We start from the raw sequence: 23,449 nt of genomic DNA on the forward strand, positions 1-23,449 counted from the left end.
CGGACATAACAATGGGGCAGCGGATGCGTTGTAAAACTGCATCCGCTGCCCCCGTTATGTTTTTTTTTTCACAGTATGCATCGGTACGTACGACGCTAGTATGAAAGTAGCCTATGTCTGCGTGATGTCACTACACTGCTCTCTTCTATTGCAAAAAAGAAGGGATCCCTGACGAAGGATACCGAAGCCTCAGGAACACGTTGGATAATATCACTATTTTTTGCAATAGAAGAGAGCCCGCAATGTAGTGACTTTATGCAGACACAGGGCGGCAGCTCTTTCCTTTTCAAGCAGGTGTCAGGATCAACACAGCCTGTTGGAAAGCTGCTGACTCTGCATCATCCAACATAGTACAAATCCAGGACAGAGTATGTCGCCATCATCGATTTGGTCATCTCCTTAAACATAAGTGTGCCTTTGACTACTCTACCCAGCCATACACAAAGACGTTTAGTAATTCATATATCAGTGTCATTTAGTGTACTTAGCTCATATCTATAGTATTTTTTAAAAGGGGTTGTCCAGTACTAGGACAAGCATTTCTTAAACTAAATGTTTGCCCGACAAAATAATAAAGCTTATACTCATCAGCCATGCTGGCTCCGTTCCAGCACTCGCTGCACCGGGACTGTGATGTGGTGGAATGACAAATCAGCGCTGGCGTCACTGTCTCCACTTTTGGACAAACTGAACATGAAGAGGAAGTCCGTGATGAGCTGCAGCTCTGTCTTCCTTTTCATGTTCAGTTTATCCGAAGGTGGAGACAGTGACGCCAGCGCTGATTGGGTGCCGGTGTCACTTGTCACAACACCGTATCACAGTAGACAATCCCTTTAAATGTATATTACAGCCATCAATCATGCACAGTTTAGAGATATATCATGGCACAGGTGTAATGTGTTTTAGGCTAGGTGTTCACATTGTGTTAACAGCAGCCCGTTCAACACATGCGTTAACGGGCTGCTGTTAACGCAAGTGCCGATATGTCGTTGCGCTAGTGCAGATAGAGCTAGCAGATGCAGCACGCTCCCCAGGGTCCGTCACTCAATGACGGCACATCGCTAGCGCACGCCCATTGTGGAAATGCGCTAGCGATGCGTCCAACATAGGACATAATGGCGGCGTTAACGGACTGCGTTACACCGCGTTATGCCGCAGTGTAACGTAGTCCGTCTAACGGACGCCTCTAATGCAGTGTGAACCCAGCCTTAGGCAGTTTATCACAATCCTGTTTCAAGTTAATAATAATCTAATAATAATCTTTATTTTTATATAGCGCTAACATATTTTGCAGCGCTTTACAGATTGCACACATTATCATTGCTGTCCCCATTGAGGCTCACAATCTAAAATCCCTATCAGTATGTCTTTGGAATGTGGGAGGAAACCGGAGTACCCGGAGGAAACCCACGCAAACACGGAGAGAACATACAAACTCTTTGCAGATGTTGTCCTTGGTGGGGATTGAACCCAGGACTCCAGCGCTGCAAGGCTGCTGTGCTAACCACTGCGCCACCGTGCAGTTAGTTAGTCCATTTTAAAAAAAATAAATAAATTGAAAACTCAGGATAGGGGAAATTCTGTTGTTATTGTACAGAAATTCACACTTGGCCTTCACTGCACACTTAATGTTGTCGATCATAAAAGCGAAGTTTGGCCAAAAAGACAGGACCTGGTCTCGTAGGGACCATATGAGCACATTCAGCAGCACAGAAGGGAGAGAAGGTAGATTCATCAAATAAGATATCAGGGATCTAGGAAGCCAACAGCATCATTACCCCCCGCTTTCTCTTACAGGCCCAGCATAATGTTTTTGTTCAAGTGATTTTCTAACTTGTTAGCACATTCTACATATGCTACCATTTGGCTTTGTACTTTACTGATCTGGGCAGGCAACGGTCAGCATCTTCTAATCTCAGGGGGTAGGTGGATCCTCCATTTGATAAGTTCTATAAAAAAAAAGCCTTCAATGCCCAAAGTCATTAGAACAGTTTTGGGTGGAGGAGAATGTTGCGGTCTAGAGGCAAAATGGTGATCACACGATTGTAATATGGTCAGACTACACCACCGATAAAATAGCCACAGCCGGTGACTGAGAAGAATTTGTGACTTCTCTACATTTAGTGGTTACTACTCACCTGGGTAGTCACATGTAGGAGTTTCCTCTTTACACCACTCATCACCCCTCACATATGTCTCTGTAGTATTAATATGGGTCAGATCTTCACCCTGAAACAAATATTGTAAAAGTCACCGACAGATAGAGAAGTCACATCTATGACCAGCTCTAATCCTGCCATCTCCACCGTTCTCATTACATAAGTATAAAACATAGAATACTGGTGGATAAAACAAGACTGAACACAAGACCTTCACAGCCGTCTACACATCATAGGGGAGATCTCATGACACCTTCTCTCCATCTACCTGATGATCCTGATGAGCATTGGGATCTTCCTGTTTACATTCCGGTGTAAGAAGACGACGGGGACATCTCTCTGGTGTTGTCCTCTTACTGGATAGAGCTGAAGGAAACACATAAAGTGACTGAATTAATTCTATACATACAGATAATTATAGGCCATGTGTATTTAGTCCTGTCTATTACCTGGTGATGTGAGGGGCTGGGGAACCTCCATCATGACGTTCTTGTACAGATCTCTGTGTCCTTCTAAATACTCCCACTCGTCCATGGAGAAATATACGGCGACATCCTGATACCTTATAGGAACCTGACACATACAATGATACCGTCATCCCCCAGATCCCTTCATAGTGTTACTGTATAATGTCCCAGAATTCCCAGCAGTGTCACCTCTCCAGTCAGCAGCTCAATCATCTTGTAGGTGAGTTCTAGGATCTTCTGGTCATTGATGTCCTCATGTATCAGGGGGTGAGGTGGAGGCCCCGTGATTGGGCTCAGGGGTCTTCCCCATCCCTCAGACACAGGGTCCTGACAGCGCTCACTAGAGGTCTTCTTCACTACTGTGTAATCCTGGTTATGGAGAGACACATTAATAAATCTCACTACAGACATTTCCAGAGTCCTCACCTCTCCAGTTCTGTCCATCTGTTATTCCCATAGATAAAAATGATGTAATGTGACGTCATCAGAATCTCTCACCTCTCCAGTAAGCCGGAAGAGGATCTCTAGGGTGAGGTGTAATATCCTCTCCGCCATCTTGTCTCTGTCCATATCCATCTTTAATGGGTAAATCAGGAAAATTCTCTTATGTAGAAGATCTTCACTGAGAGGATCCGATATTGTAGAGACCTGAATGAGAAGAAGATGAGACGATGTTTCCAGGATTCTTCTTGTGGGAATTGGCTGTGATTTCCCCTGTGCAATATATTTCTAGTATTAATGCGCCAGTAATGGGGAATCTCCACATCCACATGCAGAGCCGCACTCCACATATATGGCTGCTCTGTGTGCACAAGACCTGTGATGAGGTCACAGGAGGGGAGGAGTCAGGGGTCACATGATCAGGGGCCTCAGTGAATGATATCCGCAGTGTAGACCCTACATGGAAACTTCTCCTCAGTCAGTGACATTCCCGCCATTATTCCCCCTCACTACTGGCACAATTACCCCGCGCCGCCTTTTCTACACAGTGTTATGTGTGGAATGTAACGTGTGATTTCTCTGCTTGAAGACAAATAGACCCCACACATGAGGGAATTATCACCAGTTACTGGACGTCTACTATATGGCGACATGATTGTTCTATCGACTCCATACCAGTAGCTAAAATGCCGAAATCTCAGGTTTAACCCCTTCCAGGGAGGGTGGACCTCACAGACTAGGTTTATGTCTTGCTGCGCCGCCGCAAGACATAAAACAGGGCCCTATGCGAGGAGTGCGATGATGCCAGATGTGTGCAATGAACACATCCGGCATCATCGCGTCCCAGAAGGGGGCGGGGCTTAGCGCCGAGCGGGTTTGCCGCTCCGACGATACCGCCCGCCATCCTGAACGTGGACACGTACCCTAAGGGCGCATTCACATCAGCGTATTATAAATCGCTCTGATATTCATCCCGGATATTAGACAAGTGTCATGCGAGTGTGGGATGTTTTTTTCTCCTACCTTCTGTATACAATGCGCTTCTAACATCATCTGTTACTTACTATAAAGCTCCATGTAATGTAAAGCTGTTTACAGAACTAAGAAAGCAATCTTATATACAGGACTAAGAAAACAATCTTATATACAGAAGTAAGAAAGCAATCTTATATACAGAACTAAGAAAGCAATCTTATATACAGAACTAAGAAAGCAATCTTATATACAGGACTAAGAAAGCAATCTTATATACAGAGCTAAGAAAGCAATCTTATATACAGAACTAAGAAAGCAATCTTATATACAGGACTAAGAAAGCAATCTTATATACAGAGCTAAGAAAGCAATCTTATATACAGAACTAAGAAAGCAATCTTATATACAGGACTAAGAAAGCAATCTTATATACAGAGCTAAGAAAGCAATCTTATATACAGAACTAAGAAAGCAATCTTATATACAGGACTAAGAAAGCAATCTCATATACAGAACTAAGAAAGCAATCTTATATACAGAGCTAAGAAAGCAATGTTATATACAGAACTAAGAAAGCAATCTTATATACAGGACTAAGAAAGCAATGTTATATACAGAACTAAGAAAGCAATCTTATATACAGAACTAAGAAAGCAATCTTATATACAGGACTAAGAAAGCAATCTTATATACAGAGCTAAGAAAGCAATGTTATATACAGAACTAAGAAAGCAATCTTATATACAGGACTAAGAAAGCAATCTTATATACAGGACTAAGAAAGCAATCTTATATACAGAACTAAGAAAGCAATCTTATATACAGGACTAAGAAAGCAATCTTATATACAGGACTAAGAGAGCAATCTTATATACAGGACTAAGAAAGCAATCTTATATACAGAACTAAGAAAGCAATCTTATATACAGGACTAAGAAAGCAATCTTATATACAGGACTAAGAAAGCAATCTTATATACAGAACTAAGAAAGCAATCTTATACAGGTCCTTCTCAAAAAATTAGCATATAGTGTTAAATTTCATTATTTACCATAATGTAATGATTACAATTAAACTTTCATATATTATAGATTCATTATCCACCAACTGAAATTTGTCAGGTCTTTTATTGTTTTAATACTGATGATTTTGGCATACAACTCCTGATAACCCAAAAAACCTGTCTCAATAAATTAGCATATCAAGAAAAGGTTCTCTAAATCACCTATTACCCTAATCTTCTGAATCAACTAATTAACTCTAAACACATGCAAAAGATACCTGAGGCTTTTAAAAACTCCCTGCCTGGTTCATTACTCAAAACCCCCATCATGGGTAAGACTAGCGACCTGACAGATGTCAAGAAGGCCATCATTGACACCCTCAAGCAAGAGGGTAAGACCCAGAAAGAAATTTCTCAACAAATAGGCTGTTCCCAGAGTGCTGTATCAAGGCACCTCAATGGTAAGTCTGTTGGAAGGAAACAATGTGGCAGAAAACGCTGTACAACGAGAAGAGGTGACCGGACCCTGAGGAAGATTGTGGAGAAGGACCGATTCCAGACCTTGGGGAACCTGAGGAAGCAGTGGACTGAGTCTGGTGTGGAAACATCCAGAGCCACCGTGCACAGGCGTGTGCAGGAAATGGGCTACAGGTGCCGCATTCCCCAGGTAAAGCCACTTTTGAACCATAAACAGCGGCAGAAGCGCCTGACCTGGGCTACAGAGAAGCAGCACTGGACTGTTGCTAAGTGGTCCCAAGTACTTTTTTCTGATGAAAGCAAATTTTGCATGTCATTCGGAAATCAAGGTGCCAGAGTCTGGAGGAAGACTGGGGAGAAGGAAATGCCAAAATGCCTGAAGTCCAGTGTCAAGTACCCACAGTCAGTGATGGTGTGGGGTGCCATGTCAGCTGCTGGTGTTGGTCCACTGTGTTTCATCAAGGGCAGGGTCAATGCAGCTAGCTATCAGGAGATTTTGGAGCACTTCATGCTTCCATCGGCTGAAATGCTTTATGGAGATGAAGATTTCATTTTTCAGCACGACCTGGCACCTGCTCACAGTGCCAAAACCACTGGTAAATGGTTTACTGACCATGGTATTACTGTGCTCAATTGGTCTGCCAACTCTCCTGACCTGAACCCCATAGAGAATCTGTGGGATATTGTGAAGAGAAAGTTGAGAGACACAAGACCCAACACTCTGGATGAGCTTAAGGCCGCTATTGAAGCATCCTGGGCCTCCATAACATCTCAGCAGTGTCACAGGCTGATTGCCTCCATGCCACGCCGCATTGAAGCAGTCATTTCTGCCAAAGGATTCCCGACCAAGTATTGAGTGCATAACTGAACATTATTATTTGATGGTTTTTTTGTTTGTTATTAAAAAACACTTTTATTTGATTGGACGGGTGAAATATGCTAATTTATTGAGACAGGTTTTTTGGGTTATCAGGAGTTGTATGCCAAAATCATCAGTATTAAAACAATAAAAGACCTGACAAATTTCAGTTGGTGGATAATGAATCTATAATATATGAAAGTTTAATTGTAATCATTACATTATGGTAAATAATGAAATTTAACACTATATGCTAATTTTTTGAGAAGGACCTAAGGACTAAGGACCTAAGGACTAAGAAAGCAATCTTATATACAGGACTAAGAAAGCGATCTTATATACAGGACAAAGAGAGCAATCTTATATACAGGACTAAGAAAGCAATCTTATATACAGAACTAAGAAAGCAATCTTATATACAGGACTAAGAAAGCAATCTTATATACAGGACTAAGAAAGCGATCTTATATACAGGACTAAGAGAGCAATCTTATATACAGGACTAAGAAAGCAATCTTATATACAGGACTAAAAAAGCGATCTTATATACAGGACTAAGAAAGCAATCTTATATACAGGACTAAGAGAGCAATCTTATATACAGGACTAAGAAAGCAATCTTATATACAGGACTAAGAAAGCAATCTTATATACAGGACTAAGAAAGCGATCTTATATACAGGACTAAGAAAGCAATCTTATATACAGGACTAAGAAAGCAATCTTATATACAGGACTAAGAAAGCAATCTTATATACAGAACTATTTTCATAGCAAATAGCCAACAGAGTCGCAAGAAGCATGCAAAAAAGGCGCAAAATAACTGCCCGTGAATTGAGGAAAATCAAGCGTGAAGCTGCCAAGATGCCATTTGCCACACTTTTTCCATATTTCAGAGCTGCAATGTTGCTGGAGTAACAAAAAGCAAAAGTTGTGTGATACTCAGGGACATGGCCAAGGTAAAGAAGGCTGAAGCACGACCATCTTTGAACAAGAAACATAAGATAAAACATTAAGACTGGGCCAAGAAATATCTTAAGACTGACTTTTCAAAGGTTTTAAGGACTGATGAAATGAGAGTAACTCTTGATGAGCCAGAGGCCGGATCAGTAAAGGACAGAGAGCTCCACTCTGACTCAGATGCCAGCAAGGTGGAGGTGGGGTACTGGTATGGGCAGGGCCGGTTTTAGACAAAGTGGGGCCCTAGGCAAAAATTTTAAGTGGGGCCCCAAATGATAACATTGTAAAATCACACAAACATTTAGGTTACATTACATGAGCAGGATGCGGATACAGTTGGTTGAGGGGCCTGGAGCCAGTGCTCACACTGTGGCCCCCATATTTAGGGGCCTTATATCGGCCAACAGGTCTGCCACTATTAGCTGTATGCAGGGGCATTGCTAGGGTCAGAAAAGATTGGGGGCCCAAGCCCCAAGACAAAGAGTTGCCACAAACCCCCTCTTAATTTTGTTTTAACACCACAGATAATACAGTGATAACTCTCTGAGTACAGATAATGTATTAGATGTCACATGCAGTCCTATGTAACACCATAGATAGTCTTACTCTGAAACGCTATGTCTATGTTCACATGCAGCATTTTTTTCAGTAGCCAAAACCTTTTCTATTAGCAGTAAAAATGTTGCATTCAAAACACCTGTTTTTCAGCTTGTTTTGTGGTGTTCTTCACTTTTTTCAGCCTTTTTTTGGAGTGAGGATGTTTGCTTTGTCTACAGTATGTTTAAGACCACATTCATATGATCAGTATTTGGTCAGTATTTCACAAAGTTTAAAAAATGCTGCAAATGTTGCAACGTTGTTTTTCGCTGCATTTTTGGTGAATAAAACTAACTTTATTAAACATGTACTGTAGACAAAATGCATACTGTAAAAAACAAACAGCAAAAGCTCTAAGGGTGTGTGCCCACAGTCAGTAAACGCTGCGGGTCGGCTGCTGTGTACTTGTGCACCGGCCAGATGTTACAGTATAGTGGAGGGGATTTCAAGAAATTCCATCTCTACTATGCGTGCACTATCACCTTCACCTCACCCGCAGAGACGGACATGGGGCGCGTCTCTCCAGACCCCAGCATGTCAATTTATCTGGCGTAGATGCGAGTCTCCACCAGAGAAATGTCACCCCTTCAATGTATAGGATGCAGGGATTCCGCCCAGATCAATGAACACACTCGGAATCACCTGTGTTCAAAACATGGCAGCACTTTGGATGCAGCACAAGTCCACTGCATCCAAAGGGCTGCCATTTCCGGATCCTCTGCACATACCCTAAAAAATGGGGGCTTTGAAAGAGGTGTTTGTACTACCAAGAGAGCAGGTTTTGGCTGCAAAAAAAAATGCACCAAAAACGCTGAGTCCTATGCACACCTGTACTATATATGTGTATGGTTTACCCTTATTATTTCACGTGGGAATTCATTTATTTCTTTATAATAAATACCCTGATTCAGCAGACAATATTCCTGTCTTGTGTCATCCAGACAGTAGTGACAGGAGGTCGCCTGTTGTGAATTCTGCTCTTGGGCTCCCTCCGGTGGTTATAAGTGGTAGCGCTGCTGTCCTTGGATCGCTGCATTCATCAGGTGTGTCCACTTTTTGCAATTCTGACTGGGCTATTTAGTCTTGCTTGACCCTTTAGTCAGTGCCAGTTGTCCATTGTTCCTGGAGGATTCACATCCCTGCCTGGTCTCTCCTGCTTTGCTGTTCATTTCAACAAAGATAAGTTCTGGCTTTGTTATTTGCAGTCCACATGCTGTGGGCTTTATTGTTCAGTTCTTTTCCATGTTTTTGTCTTGTCCAGCTTGGTCTGCATAAGGATTTGTTCAGCCAAGCTGGTATCTCTGGAGATGCAGATATACCCTCCATATCTTTAGTTAGATGTGGAGATTTTGTATTTTCTGTGGTGGATATTTTCTAGTGTTTTAATACTGACCGCATAGTACTCTGTCCTATCCTTTCTATTTAGCTAGAGTGGCCTCCTTTGCTAAATCCTGATTTCAGTCTGCGTATGTTATTTCCCTCTCCTCTCACAGTCAATATTTGTGGGGGGCTGTCTATCCTTTGGGGATTTTCTCTGAGGCAAGATAGTTTTCCCTGTTCTATCTCTAGGGGTATTTAGTCCTCAGGCTGTGTCGAGATGTCTAGGGAGTGTTAGGTACATTCCACGGCTACTTCTAGTTGCGGTGTTAAGTTCAGGGTCTGCGGTCAGTACAGGTACCACCTTCTCCAGGGTACGTCTCATGCTGCTCCTAGGCCACCAGATCATAACAGTACAACTGGCCAATAATGAGTTAATCGCATCTCAGAAGAAGGGAAGGGAAGGAAAGTGCTGAGCAATTTTTTTTTCTGTAGTCTGTTGTGTCTTTTTTTCCCTCTTTACCTCTGGGTGGCTCAGGAGTTTGGCGCTGGCATGGATGTTCAGGGATTGGCTTCTCGTGTGGATTAACTTGCTGCTAGAGTACAGGGTATTTCCGATTATATCATTCAGACTCCGGTTTTAGAGCCTAGAATTCCTACTCCTGATTTGTTTTTTTGGGGACAGGTCCAAATTTTTGAGCTTTAAAAATAACTGTAAACTGTTTTTTGCTCTGAAACCCCGTTCCTCTGGTGATCCCACCCAGCAGGTTAAAATTGTCATCTCTCTGCTGCGTGGTGATCCTCAGGATTGGGCATTTGCCCTGGAATCTGGGAATCCGGCTTTGCTTAATGTAGGTACCTTCTTTCAGGCGCTAGGGTTATTGTATGATGAACCTAATTCAGTGGATCATGCTGAGAAGACCTTGTTGGCCCTGTGTCAGGGTCATGAAGCGGCAGAATCGTATTGCCAGAAATTTAGAAAATGGTCTGTGCTGACTAAATGGAATGAGGATGCCTTGGCAGCAATTTTCAGAAAGGGTCTTTCTGAATCCGTTAAAGATGTTATGGTGGGGTTCCCCACGCCTGCTGGTCTGAGTGATTTTATGTCTCTGGCCATTCAGATTGATCGGCGCTTGCGCAAGCGCAGAGTTGTGCACACTATGGCGTTGTCTTCCGAGCAGAGTCCTGAGCCTATGCAGTGTGATAGGATTGTGTCTAGAGCTGAACGACAAGGATTCAGACATCAGAATAGGTTGTGTTTTTACTGCGGCGATTCTGCTCATGTTATTTCTGATTGCCCTAAGCGTACCAAGAGAATCGCTAGTTCCGTTACCATCAGTACTGTACAACCTAAATTTCTGTTATCTGTGACCCTGATCTGCTCATTATCGTCATCTTCTGTCATGGCATTTGTGGATTCAGGCGCCTGTTATGACCCCAATGGCGAGGGTCTCAGAGGAACGTGGAAGTCTGCAGAATACAAAAATCCAGCTCATAGGGCAGTGGTAACTGGGTTGACCATATATCTACTCCTAACGCCAACACTAGAAGTAGCCGGGGATCATTCCTACGTTGATTCTAGATGACACGCGCCAGCCGGAGAATCTAGCTACCCCTAGTAGAGGAAAACAAAGACCTTTCTTGCCTCCAGAGAAGGGGACCCCAAAGCTGGATAGAAGCCCCCCACAAATAATGACGGTGAGGTAAGAGGAAATGACAAACACAGAAATGAACCAGGTTTAGCACAGAGAGGCCCGCTTACTGATAGCAGAATAAAGAAAGGTAACTTATATGGTCAACAAAAACCCTATCAAAATCCACACTGGAAATTCAAGAACCCCCGAACCGTCTAACGGTCCGGGGGGAGAACACCAGCCCCCTAGAGCTTCCAGCAAAGGTCAGGATATAGATTTGGAACAAGCTGGACAAAAATACAAAACCAAAACAAATAGCAAAAAGCAAAAGGCATACTTAGCTGATATAACTGGAACCAGGATCAGTAGACAAGAGCACAGCAGATTAGCTCTGATAACTACGTTGCCAGGCATTGAACTGAAGGTCCAGGGAGCTTATATAGCAACACCCCTAACTAACGACCCAGGTGCGGATAAAAGGAATGACAGAAAAACCAGAGTCAAAAAACTAGTAACCACTAGAGGGAGCAAAAAGCAAATTCACAACAGTACCCCCCCCCTTAGTGAGGGGTCACCGAACCCTCACCACGACCACCAGGGCGATCAGGATGAGCGGCATGAAAGGCACGAACTAAATCGGCCGCATGAACATCAGAGGCGACCACCCAGGAATTATCCTCCTGACCATAGCCCTTCCACTTGACCAGGTACTGAAGCCTCCGCCTGGAGAGGCGAGAATCCAAGATCTTCTCCACCACGTACTCCAACTCGCCCTCAACCAACACCGGAGCAGGAGGCTCAGCAGAAGGAACTACAGGCACAATGTACCGCCGCAACAAGGACCTATGAAATACATTGTGAATAGCAAACGACACAGGAAGATCCAGACGAAAAGATACAGGATTAAGGATTTCCAATATCTTGTAAGGCCCAATAAAACGAGGTTTAAATTTGGGAGAGGAGACCTTCATAGGAACAAAGCGGGAAGAAAGCCATACCAAATCCCCAACGCGTAGTCGGGGACCCACACCGCGGCGGCGGTTGGCAAAGCGCTGAGCCTTCTCCTGTGACAACTTCAAGTTGTCCACCACATGATTCCAGATCTGCTGCAACCTATCCACCACAGAATCCACCCCAGGACAGTCAGAAGGCTCCACATGACCCGAAGAAAAGCGAGGATGGAAACCAGAGTTGCAGAAAAAAGGCGAAACCAAGGTGGCGGAACTAGCCCGATTATTAAGGGCAAACTCAGCCAACGGCAAGAATGTCACCCAATCGTCCTGATCAGCAGAGACAAAACACCTCAAATAAGCCTCCAAAGTCTGATTGGTTCGCTCCGTCTGTCCATTAGTCTGAGGATGGAAAGCAGACGAAAACGACAAATCAATGCCCATCCTACTACAAAAGGATCGCCAGAACCTGGAAACGAACTGGGATCCTCTGTCTGACACAATATTCTCAGGGATGCCGTGCAAACGAACCACGTTCTGGAAAAACACAGGAACCAGATCGGAAGAGGAAGGCAGCTTAGGCAAAGGAACCAAATGGACCATCTTGGAGAAGCGATCACATATCACCCAGATAACGGACATGCCCTGAGATAGCGGAAGATCAGAAATGAAGTCCATGGAGATATGTGTCCAAGGTCTCTTCGGGACAGGCAAGGGCAAGAGCAAACCGCTGGCACGAGAACAGCAAGGCTTAGCTCGAGCACAAGTCCCACAGGACTGCACAAATGACCGCACATCCCTTGACAGGGAAGGCCACCAAAAGGACCTGGCCACCAGATCTCTGGTGCCAAAAATTCCCGGGTGACCTGCCAACACCGAGGAATGAACCTCGGAAATGACTCTGCTGGTCCACTTATCCGGGACAAACAGTCTGTCAGGTGGACAAGACTCAGGCTTATCAGCCTGAAATCTCTGCAACACACGTCGCAGATCTGGAGAAATAGCTGACAAGATAACTCCATCTTTAAGAATACCAACAGGATCAGCGACTCCAGGAGCATCAGGCACAAAGCTCCTAGAAAGAGCATCGGCCTTCACATTCTTTGAACCTGGTAAATACGAGACAACAAAATCAAAGCGGGAGAAAAACAATGACCAGCGGGCCTGTCTCGGATTAAGGCGTTTAGCAGACTCGAGATACATCAGATTTTTGTGATCAGTCAAGACCACCACACGATGCTTAGCACCCTCGAGCCAATGACGCCACTCCTCAAATGCCCATTTCATGGCCAACAACTCCCGATTGCCCACATCATAATTTCGCTCGGCAGGCGAAAACTTCCTAGAGAAAAAGGCACAAGGTTTCATAACAGAGCAACCAGGGCCTCTCTGCGACAAAACGGCCCCTGCCCCAATCTCCGAAGCATCCACCTCAACCTGAAAGGGAAGTGAGACGTCAGGCTGGCACAAAACAGGCGCCGAAGTAAACCGGCGTTTCAACTCCTGGAAAGCCTCCACGGCAGCAGGAGCCCAGTTAGCTACATCGGAGCCCTTCTTGGTCATATCCGTCAAAGGTTTCACAATGCTAGAAAAATTAGCGATAAAACGACGGTAGAAGTTAGCGAAGCCCAAGAACTTCTGAAGACTCTTAACTGACGAGGGCTGAGTCCAATCAAGAATAGCTCGGACCTTGACTGGGTCCATCTCCACAGCAGAAGGGGAAAAAATGAACCCCAAAAAGGGAACCTTCTGCACACCAAAGAGACACTTTGAGCCCTTGACAAACAAAGAATTTTCACGCAAAATTTTAAAGACCAACCTGACCTGCTCCACATGCGAATCCCAATTATCAGAAAAAACCAAAATATCATCCAGATAAACAATCAAAAATTTATCCAGATACTTCCGGAAAATGTCATGCATAAAGGACTGAAAAACTGAAGGCGCATTGGAGAGCCCAAAAGGCATCACCAAGTACTCAAAATGACCTTCGGGCGTATTGAATGCGGTTTTCCATTCATCACCTTGCTTAATGCGCACAAGGTTGTACGCACCACGAAGGTCTATCTTGGTGAACCACTTGGCACCTTTAATCCGGGCAAACAAGTCAGACAACAGCGGTAAAGGATACTGAAATTTGACAGTGATCTTATTTAAAAGCCGATAATCAATACAAGGTCTCAAAGATCCGTCCTTTTTTGCCACAAAAAAGAATCCCGCACCAAGAGGGGAAGAAGACGGACGAATATGTCCTTTCTCCAGAGACTCCTTGATATATGAACGCATAGCGGTATGTTCAGGTACCGACAGATTAAACAGTCTTCCCTTAGGAAATTTACTGCCTGGGATCAAATCTATAGCACAGTCACAGTCCCTATGAGGAGGCAGTGCACTGGACTCAGACTCACTGAAGACATCCTGATAATCAGACAAATACTCCGGAACTTCCGAAGGCGTAGAAGAAGCAATAGATACAGGCAGGGAATCCCCATGAATACCACGACAGCCCCAACTTGAGACTGACATAGCCTTCCAGTCCAGGACTGGATTATGGGTCTGTAACCATGGCAGCCCTAAAACAACCAAATCATGCATTTTATGTAAAACCAGGAAACGTATCACCTCGCGGTGTTCAGGAGTCATGCACATGGTAACCTGTGTCCAATACTGCGGTTTATTTGCTGCCAATGGTGTAGCATCAATACCCCTAAGAGGAATAGGATTTTCTAATGGTTCAAGAGTAAAACCACAGCGCTTAGCAAATGAAAGATCCATGAGACTCAGGGCAGCACCTGAATCTACAAACGCCATGACAGGATAAGATGACAGTGAGCAAATCAAAGTTACAGACAGAATAAATTTAGGTTGCAAATTACCAACGGTGACAGGACTAACAACCTTAGCTATACGTTTAGAGCATGCTGAGATAACATGTGTAGAATCACCACAGTAGTAGCACAAGCCATTCCGGCGTCTATGAATTTTCCGCTCATTTCTAGTCAGGATTCTATCACATTGCATTAAATCAGGTGTCTGTTCAGACAACACCATGAGGGAATTTGCGGTTTTTCTATCACATTGCACCGAATTAGGTGTCTGTTCAGACAACACCATGAGGGAATTTGCAGTTTTGCGCTCCCGCAACCGCCGGTCAATTTGAATAGCCAGTGCCATAGTATCATTCAGACCTGTGGGAATGGGAAAACCCACCATAACATTCTTAATGGCTTCAGAAAGGCCATTTCTAAAATTAGCGGCCAGTGCACACTCGTTCCAATGTGTCAGCACGGACCATTTCCGAAATTTTTGGCAATACACTTCAGCCTCGTCCTGCCCCTGAGACATAGCCAGCAAGGCCTTTTCTGCCTGAATCTCAAGATTGGGTTCCTCATAAAGTAAACCGAGCGCCAGAAAAAACGCATCAAGATCAGCCAATGCCGGATCTCCTGGCGCCAGCGAAAAAGCCCAATCCTGAGGGTCGCCCCGTAAGAACGAAATAACAATTTTTACTTGCTGAGCAGAATCTCCAGATGAACAGGGTCTCAGGGACAAAAACAATTTACAATTATTCACGAAATTCCTAAACTTAAACCTGTCTCCGGAAAACAGTTCAGGAATCGGTATTTTAGGTTCTGACCTAGGATTTCTGATAACATAGTCTTGTATGCCCTGCACACGAGTAGCCAGCTGGTCCACACTTGTAATCAAGGTCTGGACATTCATGTCTGCAGCAAGCATAGCCACTCTGAGGTAAAGGGGAAGAAGAAAAAAAAAAAAACTCAGAATCTTCTTTCTTATAATCCCTCTTCTGCAATGCATTAAACATTTAATACTGGCCTGGCAAACTGTTATGACCCCAATGGCGAGGGTCTCAGAGGAACGTGGAAGTCTGCAGAATACAAAAATCCAGCTCATAGGGCAGTGGTAACTGGGTTGACCATATATCTACTCCTAACGCCAACACTAGAAGTAGCCGGGGATCATTCCTACGTTGATTCTAGATGACACGCGCCAGCCGGAGAATCTAGCTACCCCTAGTAGAGGAAAACAAAGACCTTTCTTGCCTCCAGAGAAGGGGACCCCAAAGCTGGATAGAAGCCCCCCACAAATAATGACGGTGAGGTAAGAGGAAATGACAAACACAGAAATGAACCAGGTTTAGCACAGAGAGGCCCGCTTACTGATAGCAGAATAAAGAAAGGTAACTTATATGGTCAACAAAAACCCTATCAAAATCCACACTGGAAATTCAAGAACCCCCGAACCGTCTAACGGTCCGGGGGGAGAACACCAGCCCCCTAGAGCTTCCAGCAAAGGTCAGGATATAGATTTGGAACAAGCTGGACAAAAATACAAAACCAAAACAAATAGCAAAAAGCAAAAGGCAGACTTAGCTGATATAACTGGAACCAGGATCAGTAGACAAGAGCACAGCAGACTAGCTCTGATAACTACGTTGCCAGGCATTGAACTGAAGGTCCAGGGAGCTTATATAGCAACACCCCTAACTAACGACCCAGGTGCGGATAAAAGGAATGACAGAAAAACCAGAGTCAAAAAACTAGTAACCACTAGAGGGAGCAAAAAGCAAATTCACAACAGGCGCCGCTTTAAACTTAATGGACTTAGAATTTGCCAGACGTTGTGGTTTCCCCTTGCAGCCTTTGCAGAGTCCTATTCCATTGAGGGGCATTGATGCTACACCGTTGGCTAAAAATATACCTCAGTTTTGGACACAGCTGACCATGTGCATGGCGCAAGCCCATCAGGAAGATTGTCGTTTTCTGGTGTTGCATAATTTGCATGATGCTATTGTACTGGGTTTCCCATGGTTACAGGTCCATAATTCGGTATTAGATTGGAAATCTATGTCTGTGACTAGTTGGGGTTGTCAGGGGGTTCATGGTGACGTTCCTTTGATGTTAATTTCCTCCTCCCCCTCTTCTGAAATTCCTGAGTTTTTGTCAGATTTACAGGATGTTTTCGATGAGCCCAAGTCCAGTTCCCTTCCACCGCATAGGGACTGTGATTGTGCTATTGACATGATTCCAGGCTGTAAGTTCCCTAAGGGCCGACTTTTCAACCTGTCTGTGCCAGAACATGCCGCCATGCGGAGTTATGTTAAGGAATCTTTGGAAAAGGGGCATATTCGGCCATCTTCTTCACGATTGGGAGCAGGTTTTTTTTTTGTTGCCAAGAAGGATGGCTCCTTGAGACCCTGTATCGATTATCGCCTCTTGAATAAGATCACGGTCAAATTCCAATACCCTTTGCCTTTGCTTTCTGATTTGTTTGCTAGGATTAAGGGGGCTAGTTGGTTTACTAAGATTGACCTTCGAGGGGCATATAATCTTGTTCGTATTAAGCAGGGTGACGAATGGAAAACTGCGTTTAATACGCCCAAAGGCCATTTTGAATACCTTGTGATGCCATTCGGGCTCTCTAATGCTCCATCTGTGTTTCAGTCCTTCATGCATGATATATTTCGGAATTATCTTGATAAATTCATGATTGTATATTTGGATGATATTTTGATTTTTTCAGATGATTGGGAGTCTCATGTGAAGCAAGTCAGGATGGTATTTCAGATCCTTCGTGATAATGCTTTGTTTGTGAAGAGGTCTAAGTGCCTCTTCGGAGTACAGAAGGTTTCTTTTTTGGGCTTCATTTTTTCTCCCTCATCTATAGAAATGGATCCGGTTAAGGTTCAGGCCATTCATGATTGGATCCAGCCCACATCCGTGAAGAGCCTTCAGAAATTTTTGGGCTTTGCTAATTTTTATCACCGTTTCATTGCCAACTTCTCCAGTGTGGTTAAACCCCTGACCGATTTGACGAAGAAAGGCGCTGATGTGACGAATTGGTCCTCTGCGGCTGTTTCTGCCTTTCAGGAGCTTAAACGCCGATTTACTTCTGCCCCTGTGTTGCGTCAGCCGGATGTTTCTCTTCCATTTCAGGTTGAGGTTGACGCTTCTGAGATTGGGGCAGGGGCCGTTTTGTCTCAGAGGAATTCTGATGGTTCCTTGATGAAACCGTGTGCCTTCTTTTCTCGAAAGTTTTCGCCTGCGGAACGCAATTATGATGTCGGCAATCATGAGTTGTTGGCTATGAAGTGGGCATTTGAGGAGTGGCGACATTGGCTTGAGGGGGCCAAGCACCATATTGTGGTCTTGACCGATCATAAGAATCTGATTTACCTCAAGTCTGCCAAGCGGCTGAATCCTAGACAGGCCTGATGGTCCCTGTTTTTCTCCCGTTTTGATTTTGTGGTCTCGTATCTTCCGGGTTCTAAGAATGTTAAGGCTGATGCCCTCTCTAGGAGCTTTTTGCCTGATTCTCCTGGGGTCCTTGAGCCGGTCGGCATTTTGAAGGAAGGGGTGATTCTTTCTGCCATCTCCCCTGATTTACGACGGGTTCTTCAGGAATTTCAGGCTGATAAACCTGACCGCTGTCCAGTGGGGAAACTGTTTGTTCCTGACAGATGGACTAGTAAAGTGATTTCTGAGATTCATTGTTCTGTGTTGGCTGGCCATCCTGGGATTTTTGGTACCAGAGATTTGGTTGGTAGGTCCTTTTGGTGGCCTTCTTTGTCACGGGATGTGCGTTCTTTTGTGCAGTCCTGTGGGACTAGTGCGCGGGCCAAGCCTTGCTGTTCCCGCGCTAGTGGGTTGCTTTTGCCTTTGCCGGTCCCTGAGAGGCCTTGGACGCATATTTCTATGGATTTTATTTCAGATCTTCCTGTTTCCCAGAGGATGTCGGTTATCTGGGTGGTTTGTGACCGGTTTTCTAAGATGGTTCATTTGGTACCTTTGCCTAAATTGCCTTCCTCTTCTGATTTGGTTCCATTGTTTTTTCAACATGTGGTTCGTTTGCATGGCATTCCGGAGAATATTGTGTCCGATAGAGGTTCCCAGTTTCTTTCTAGGTTTTGGCAGGCCTTTTGTGTTAGGCTGGGCATTGATTTGTCTTTTTCTTCCGCATTTCATCCTCAGACAAATGGCCAAACCGAGCGAACTAATCAGACTTTGGAAACTTATTTGAGATGCTTTGTGTCTGATCAGGATGATTGGGTGGCTTTCTTGCCATTGGCCGAGTTTGCCCTTAATAATCGGGTATATACACAATAGTTTGCTCAATGTTATTCCTCCATATAACTCCCCCTAGGGGACACTGTACCATTAATAGTAAGATATATCACAAAAGGCGTGGTCAAAGAATACACTGACCTCAACCATGGTACTTTAATAAAACAATTTTTATTAGAATAATTCCTTATAAAAACAGCATATTTCTACTACTACAAGAAAGGGTACTGGAACCACAAAAAAGGGACAACTCTGCCATAGGTCACCCCAAATTACAAACTGGCTTACACATATAATGTTATTGTGGCTGCCACATCTGTATAGCTTTTATAAATAAATCATGTGATGTAATGACAATTAGGGGTAAATATACATGTTTGCCCATATGAGCATACCATTACCTAGTTGGCTACACGCTAATCCTCTTAGTCTCATAAAGTGTTCCCTCATATAAAAAAAGCATACGACTGTCTATATGTTATAAGGCATACCTCTTTGTTAGCCACATGGGGATAATCCCTCTGCCCCTGGTTGTCTCTTTTTTGTGGTTCCAGTACCCTTTCTTGTAGTAGTAGAAATATGCTGTTTTTATAAGGAATTATTCTAATAAAAATTGTTTTATTAAAGTACCATGGTTGAGGTCAGTGTATTCTTTGACCACGCCTTTTGTGATATACCTTAATAATCGGGCTAGTTCTGCTACTTTGGTTTCGCCCTTCTTTTGTAATTCTGGTTTTCATCCTCGTTTTTCTTCAGGGCAGGTTGAGCCTTCTGATTGTTCTGGGGTGGACTCTGTGGTTGACAGGTTGCAACAAATTTGGGCTCATGTTGTGGACAATTTGGTGTTGTATCAGGAGGAGCCTCAGCATTTTGCTAACCGTCGTCGGTGTGTTGGTTCCCGGCTTCGGGTTGGGGATTTGGTCTGGTTTTCTTCCCGTCATGTTCCTATGAAGGTTTCTTCCCCTAAGTTCAAGCCTCGGTTTATTGGTCCTTATAGGATTTCTGAGATTATCAATCCAGTGTCTTTTCGTTTGGCCCTTCTAGCCTCTTTTTCCATCCATAATGTTTTTCATAGATCTTTGTTGCGGAAATATGTGGTGCCCGTTGTTCCCTCCGTTGATCCTCCTGCCCCGGTGTTGATTGATGGGGAGTTGGAGTATGTGGTTGAGAAGATTTTGGATTCTCGTTTTTCGAGGTGGAAGCTTCAGTATCTTGTCAAATGGAAGGGTTATGGCCAGGAGGATAATTCTTGGGTTGTTGCCTCCGATGTTCATGCTGACGATTTGGTTCGTGCCTTTCATTTGGCTCGTCCTGATCGGCGTGGGGGCTCTGGTGAGGGTTCGGTGACCCCTCCTCAAGGGGGGGGGGGGTACTGTTGTGAATTCTGCTCTTGGGCTCCCTCCGGTGGTTATAAGTGGTAGCGCTGCTGTCTTTGGATCGCTGCATTCATCAGGTGTGTCCACTTTTTGCAATTCTGACTGGGCTATTTAGTCTTGCTTGACCCTTTAGTCAGTGCCAGTTGTCCATTGTTCCTGGAGGATTCACATCCCTGCCTGGTCTCTCCTGCTTTGCTGTTCATTTCAACAAAGATAAGTTCTGGCTTTGTTTTTTGCAGTCCACATGCTGTGGGCTTTATTGTTCAGTTCTTTTCCATGTTTTTGTCTTGTCCAGCTTGGTCTGCATAAGGATTTGTTCAGCCAAGCTGGTATCTCTGGAGATGCAGATATACCCTCCATATCTTTAGTTAGATGTGGAAATTTTGTATTTTCTGTGGTGGATATTTTCTAGTGTTTTAATACTGACCACATAGTACTCTGTCCTATCCTTTCTATTTAGCTAGAGTGGCCTCCTTTGCTAAATCCTGATTTCAGTCTGCGTATGTTATTTCCCTCTCCTCTCACAGTCAATATTTGTGGGGGGCTGTCTATCCTTTGGGGATTTTCTCTGAGGCAAGATAGTTTTCCCTGTTCTATCTCTAGGGGTATTTAGTCCTCCGGCTGTGTCGAGATGTCTAGGGAGTGTTAGGTACATTCCACGGCTACTTCTAGTTGCGGTGTTAAGTTCAGGGTCTGCAGTCAGTACAGGTACCACCTTCTCCAGAGTACGTCTCATGCTGCTCTTAGGCCACCAGATCATAACAGTCGCCCTGTCAGATTACAAGCAGTGACTGTGGTCAGAGCCTATGATGATGGCTGCTGTATGTGACTGTGAAACCTGATCCTACAGCAAACAGCACAGAGCTCTGGGACCACAGTGAGTAAATCACTGCACTGAGGGGGTCTCAAGGGGGGTTTGGGAGAGACGCTCTGAGGCTACAAAGCAATGCACAGCATTATTCACTGCTGAACACTCTCTGGGCACTTCATACAGGGGTTGCAGATGCAGGGGCCCCCTTGAAGGTGGGGGCCCCAGGCGTCTGCCTGGTCTGCCTGTGCCAGGCGCCGGCCCTGGGTATGGACTGGTATCATCAAAGATGAACTTGTGGGACCTTTTCGAATTGAGTATGGAGTGAAGCTCAACTCCCAGGCCTACTGCCAGTTTCTGGAAGACAACTTCTTCAAGCAGTGGTACAGGAAGAAGTCGGTATCGTTCAAGAAAAACATGATTTTCATGCAGGACAATACTCCATAAGATGGCTCCAACTACTCAACAGCGTGGCTGGCCAGTAAAGGTCTCAAGAAAGACAAAATAATGACATGGCCCCCTTGTTCACCTGATCTGAACCGCATAGAGAACCTGTGGTCACTCATAAAATGTGAGATCTACAGGGAGGGAAACCAGTACACCTCTCGGAACAGTGTCTGGGAGGTTGTGGTGGCTGCTGCACGCAATGTTGATCGTAAACAGATCAAACAACTGACAGAATCTATGGATGGAGGCTGCCAAGTGTCATCAGAAAGAAAGGTATATTGGGCACTCATTTTTTGGGGTTTTGTTTTTGCACATCAGAAATGTTTATTTCTAAATTTTGTGCAGTTATATTAGTTTACCTGGTGAAAATAAACAAGTGAGATGAGAATATATTTGGTTTTTATAAAGTTGCCTAATAATTCTGCACAGTAATAGTTACCTGCACAAACAGATATCCTCCTAAGATAGCCAAATCTAAAAAAAAAAAAAAAACTCCAACTTCCAAAAATATTAAGCTTTGATATTTATGAGTCTTTTGGGTTGATTGAGAACATAGTTGTTGATCAATAATAAAAATAATCCTCTAAAATACAACTTGCCTAATAATTCTGCACACGGTGTACAGAACTAAGAAAGCAATCTTATATACAGGACTAAGAAAGCAATCTGATATACAGAACTAAGAAAGCAATCTGATATACAGAACTAAGAAAGCAATCTGATATACAGAACTAAGAAAGCAATCTGATATACAGAACTAAAGGTACCTTCACATTAAGCGACGCTGCAGCGATAGCGACAACGATGCCGATCGCTGCAGCGTCGCTGTTTGATGATGCCGATGCCGAGGCCCCCGGGTAACCAGGGTAAACATCGGGTTGCTAAGCGCAGGGCCGCGCTTAGTAACCCGATGTTTACCCTGGTTACCAGCGTAAAATGTAAAAGAAACAAACACTACATACTTACATTCGCGTCCCCCGGCGTCCGCTTCCTGCACTGACTGAGCGCCGGCCCTAACAGCAGAGCGGTGACGTCACCGCTGTGCTGTACTTTCACTTTCACTTTACGGCGCTCAGTCAGTATGGGAAGCGGACGCCGGGGGATGCGAAGGTGAGTATGTACTGTTTGTTTTTTTACAATTTTACACTGGTAACCAGGGTAAACATCGGGTTACTAAGCGCGGCCCTGCGCTTAGTAACCCGATGTTTACCCTGGTTACCAGTGTAAAACATCGCTGGTATCGTTGCTTTTGGTGTCAAACACGACGATACACGCCGGTCTGACGACCAAATAAAGTTCTGAACTTTGTTCAACGACCAGCGATATCACAGCAGGATCCTGATCGCTGCTGCGTGTCAAACTAAACGGCATCGCTAGCCAGGACGCTGCAACGTCACAGATCGCTAGCGATATCGTTTAGTGTGAAGGTACCTTTAGAAAGCAATCTGATATACAGAACTAAGAAAGCAATCTTATATACAGAACTAATAAAGCAATCTTATATACAGAACTAAGAAAGCAATCTTATATACAGGACTAAGAAAGCAATCTTATATACAGAACTAAGAACGCAATCTTATATACAGAACTAAGAAAGCAATCTTATATACAGAACTCAGAAAGCAATCTTATATACAGAAGTAAGAAAGCAATTATATACAGAACTAAGAACGCAATCTTATATACAGAACTTAGAAAGCAATCTTATATACAGAACTCAGAAAGCAATCTTATATACAGAACTAAGAATGCAATCTTATATACAGAACTAAGAAAGCAATCTTATATACAGAACTCACAAAGCAATCTTATATACAGAACTCAGAAAGCAATCTTATATACAGAACTAAGAAAGCAATCTTATATACAGGACTAAGAGAGCAATCTTATATGC

General features: G+C 44.0%; 1 protein-coding gene across 1 annotated transcript in view; it reads right to left on the reverse strand.

The window, feature by feature from the left end:
• Positions 1-23,449, reverse strand: part of LOC143766388 (uncharacterized) — a 114,383-nt gene that overhangs the window by 9,182 nt on the left and 81,752 nt on the right. Inside the window, exons 7-11 of the mRNA XM_077254037.1 lie at positions 3,125-3,274; positions 2,816-2,995; positions 2,609-2,732; positions 2,428-2,525; positions 2,139-2,229 (exon numbers count right to left, since the gene is read on the reverse strand). Of these exons, the coding sequence (XP_077110152.1) occupies positions 2,139-2,229; positions 2,428-2,525; positions 2,609-2,732; positions 2,816-2,995; positions 3,125-3,274 (643 nt within the window). The remainder of the gene's footprint in view (positions 1-2,138; positions 2,230-2,427; positions 2,526-2,608; positions 2,733-2,815; positions 2,996-3,124; positions 3,275-23,449) is intronic.

This window comes from Ranitomeya variabilis, chromosome 4 (assembly GCF_051348905.1).
Source record: "Ranitomeya variabilis isolate aRanVar5 chromosome 4, aRanVar5.hap1, whole genome shotgun sequence".
Classification (NCBI taxonomy): Eukaryota; Metazoa; Chordata; class Amphibia; order Anura; family Dendrobatidae; genus Ranitomeya; species Ranitomeya variabilis.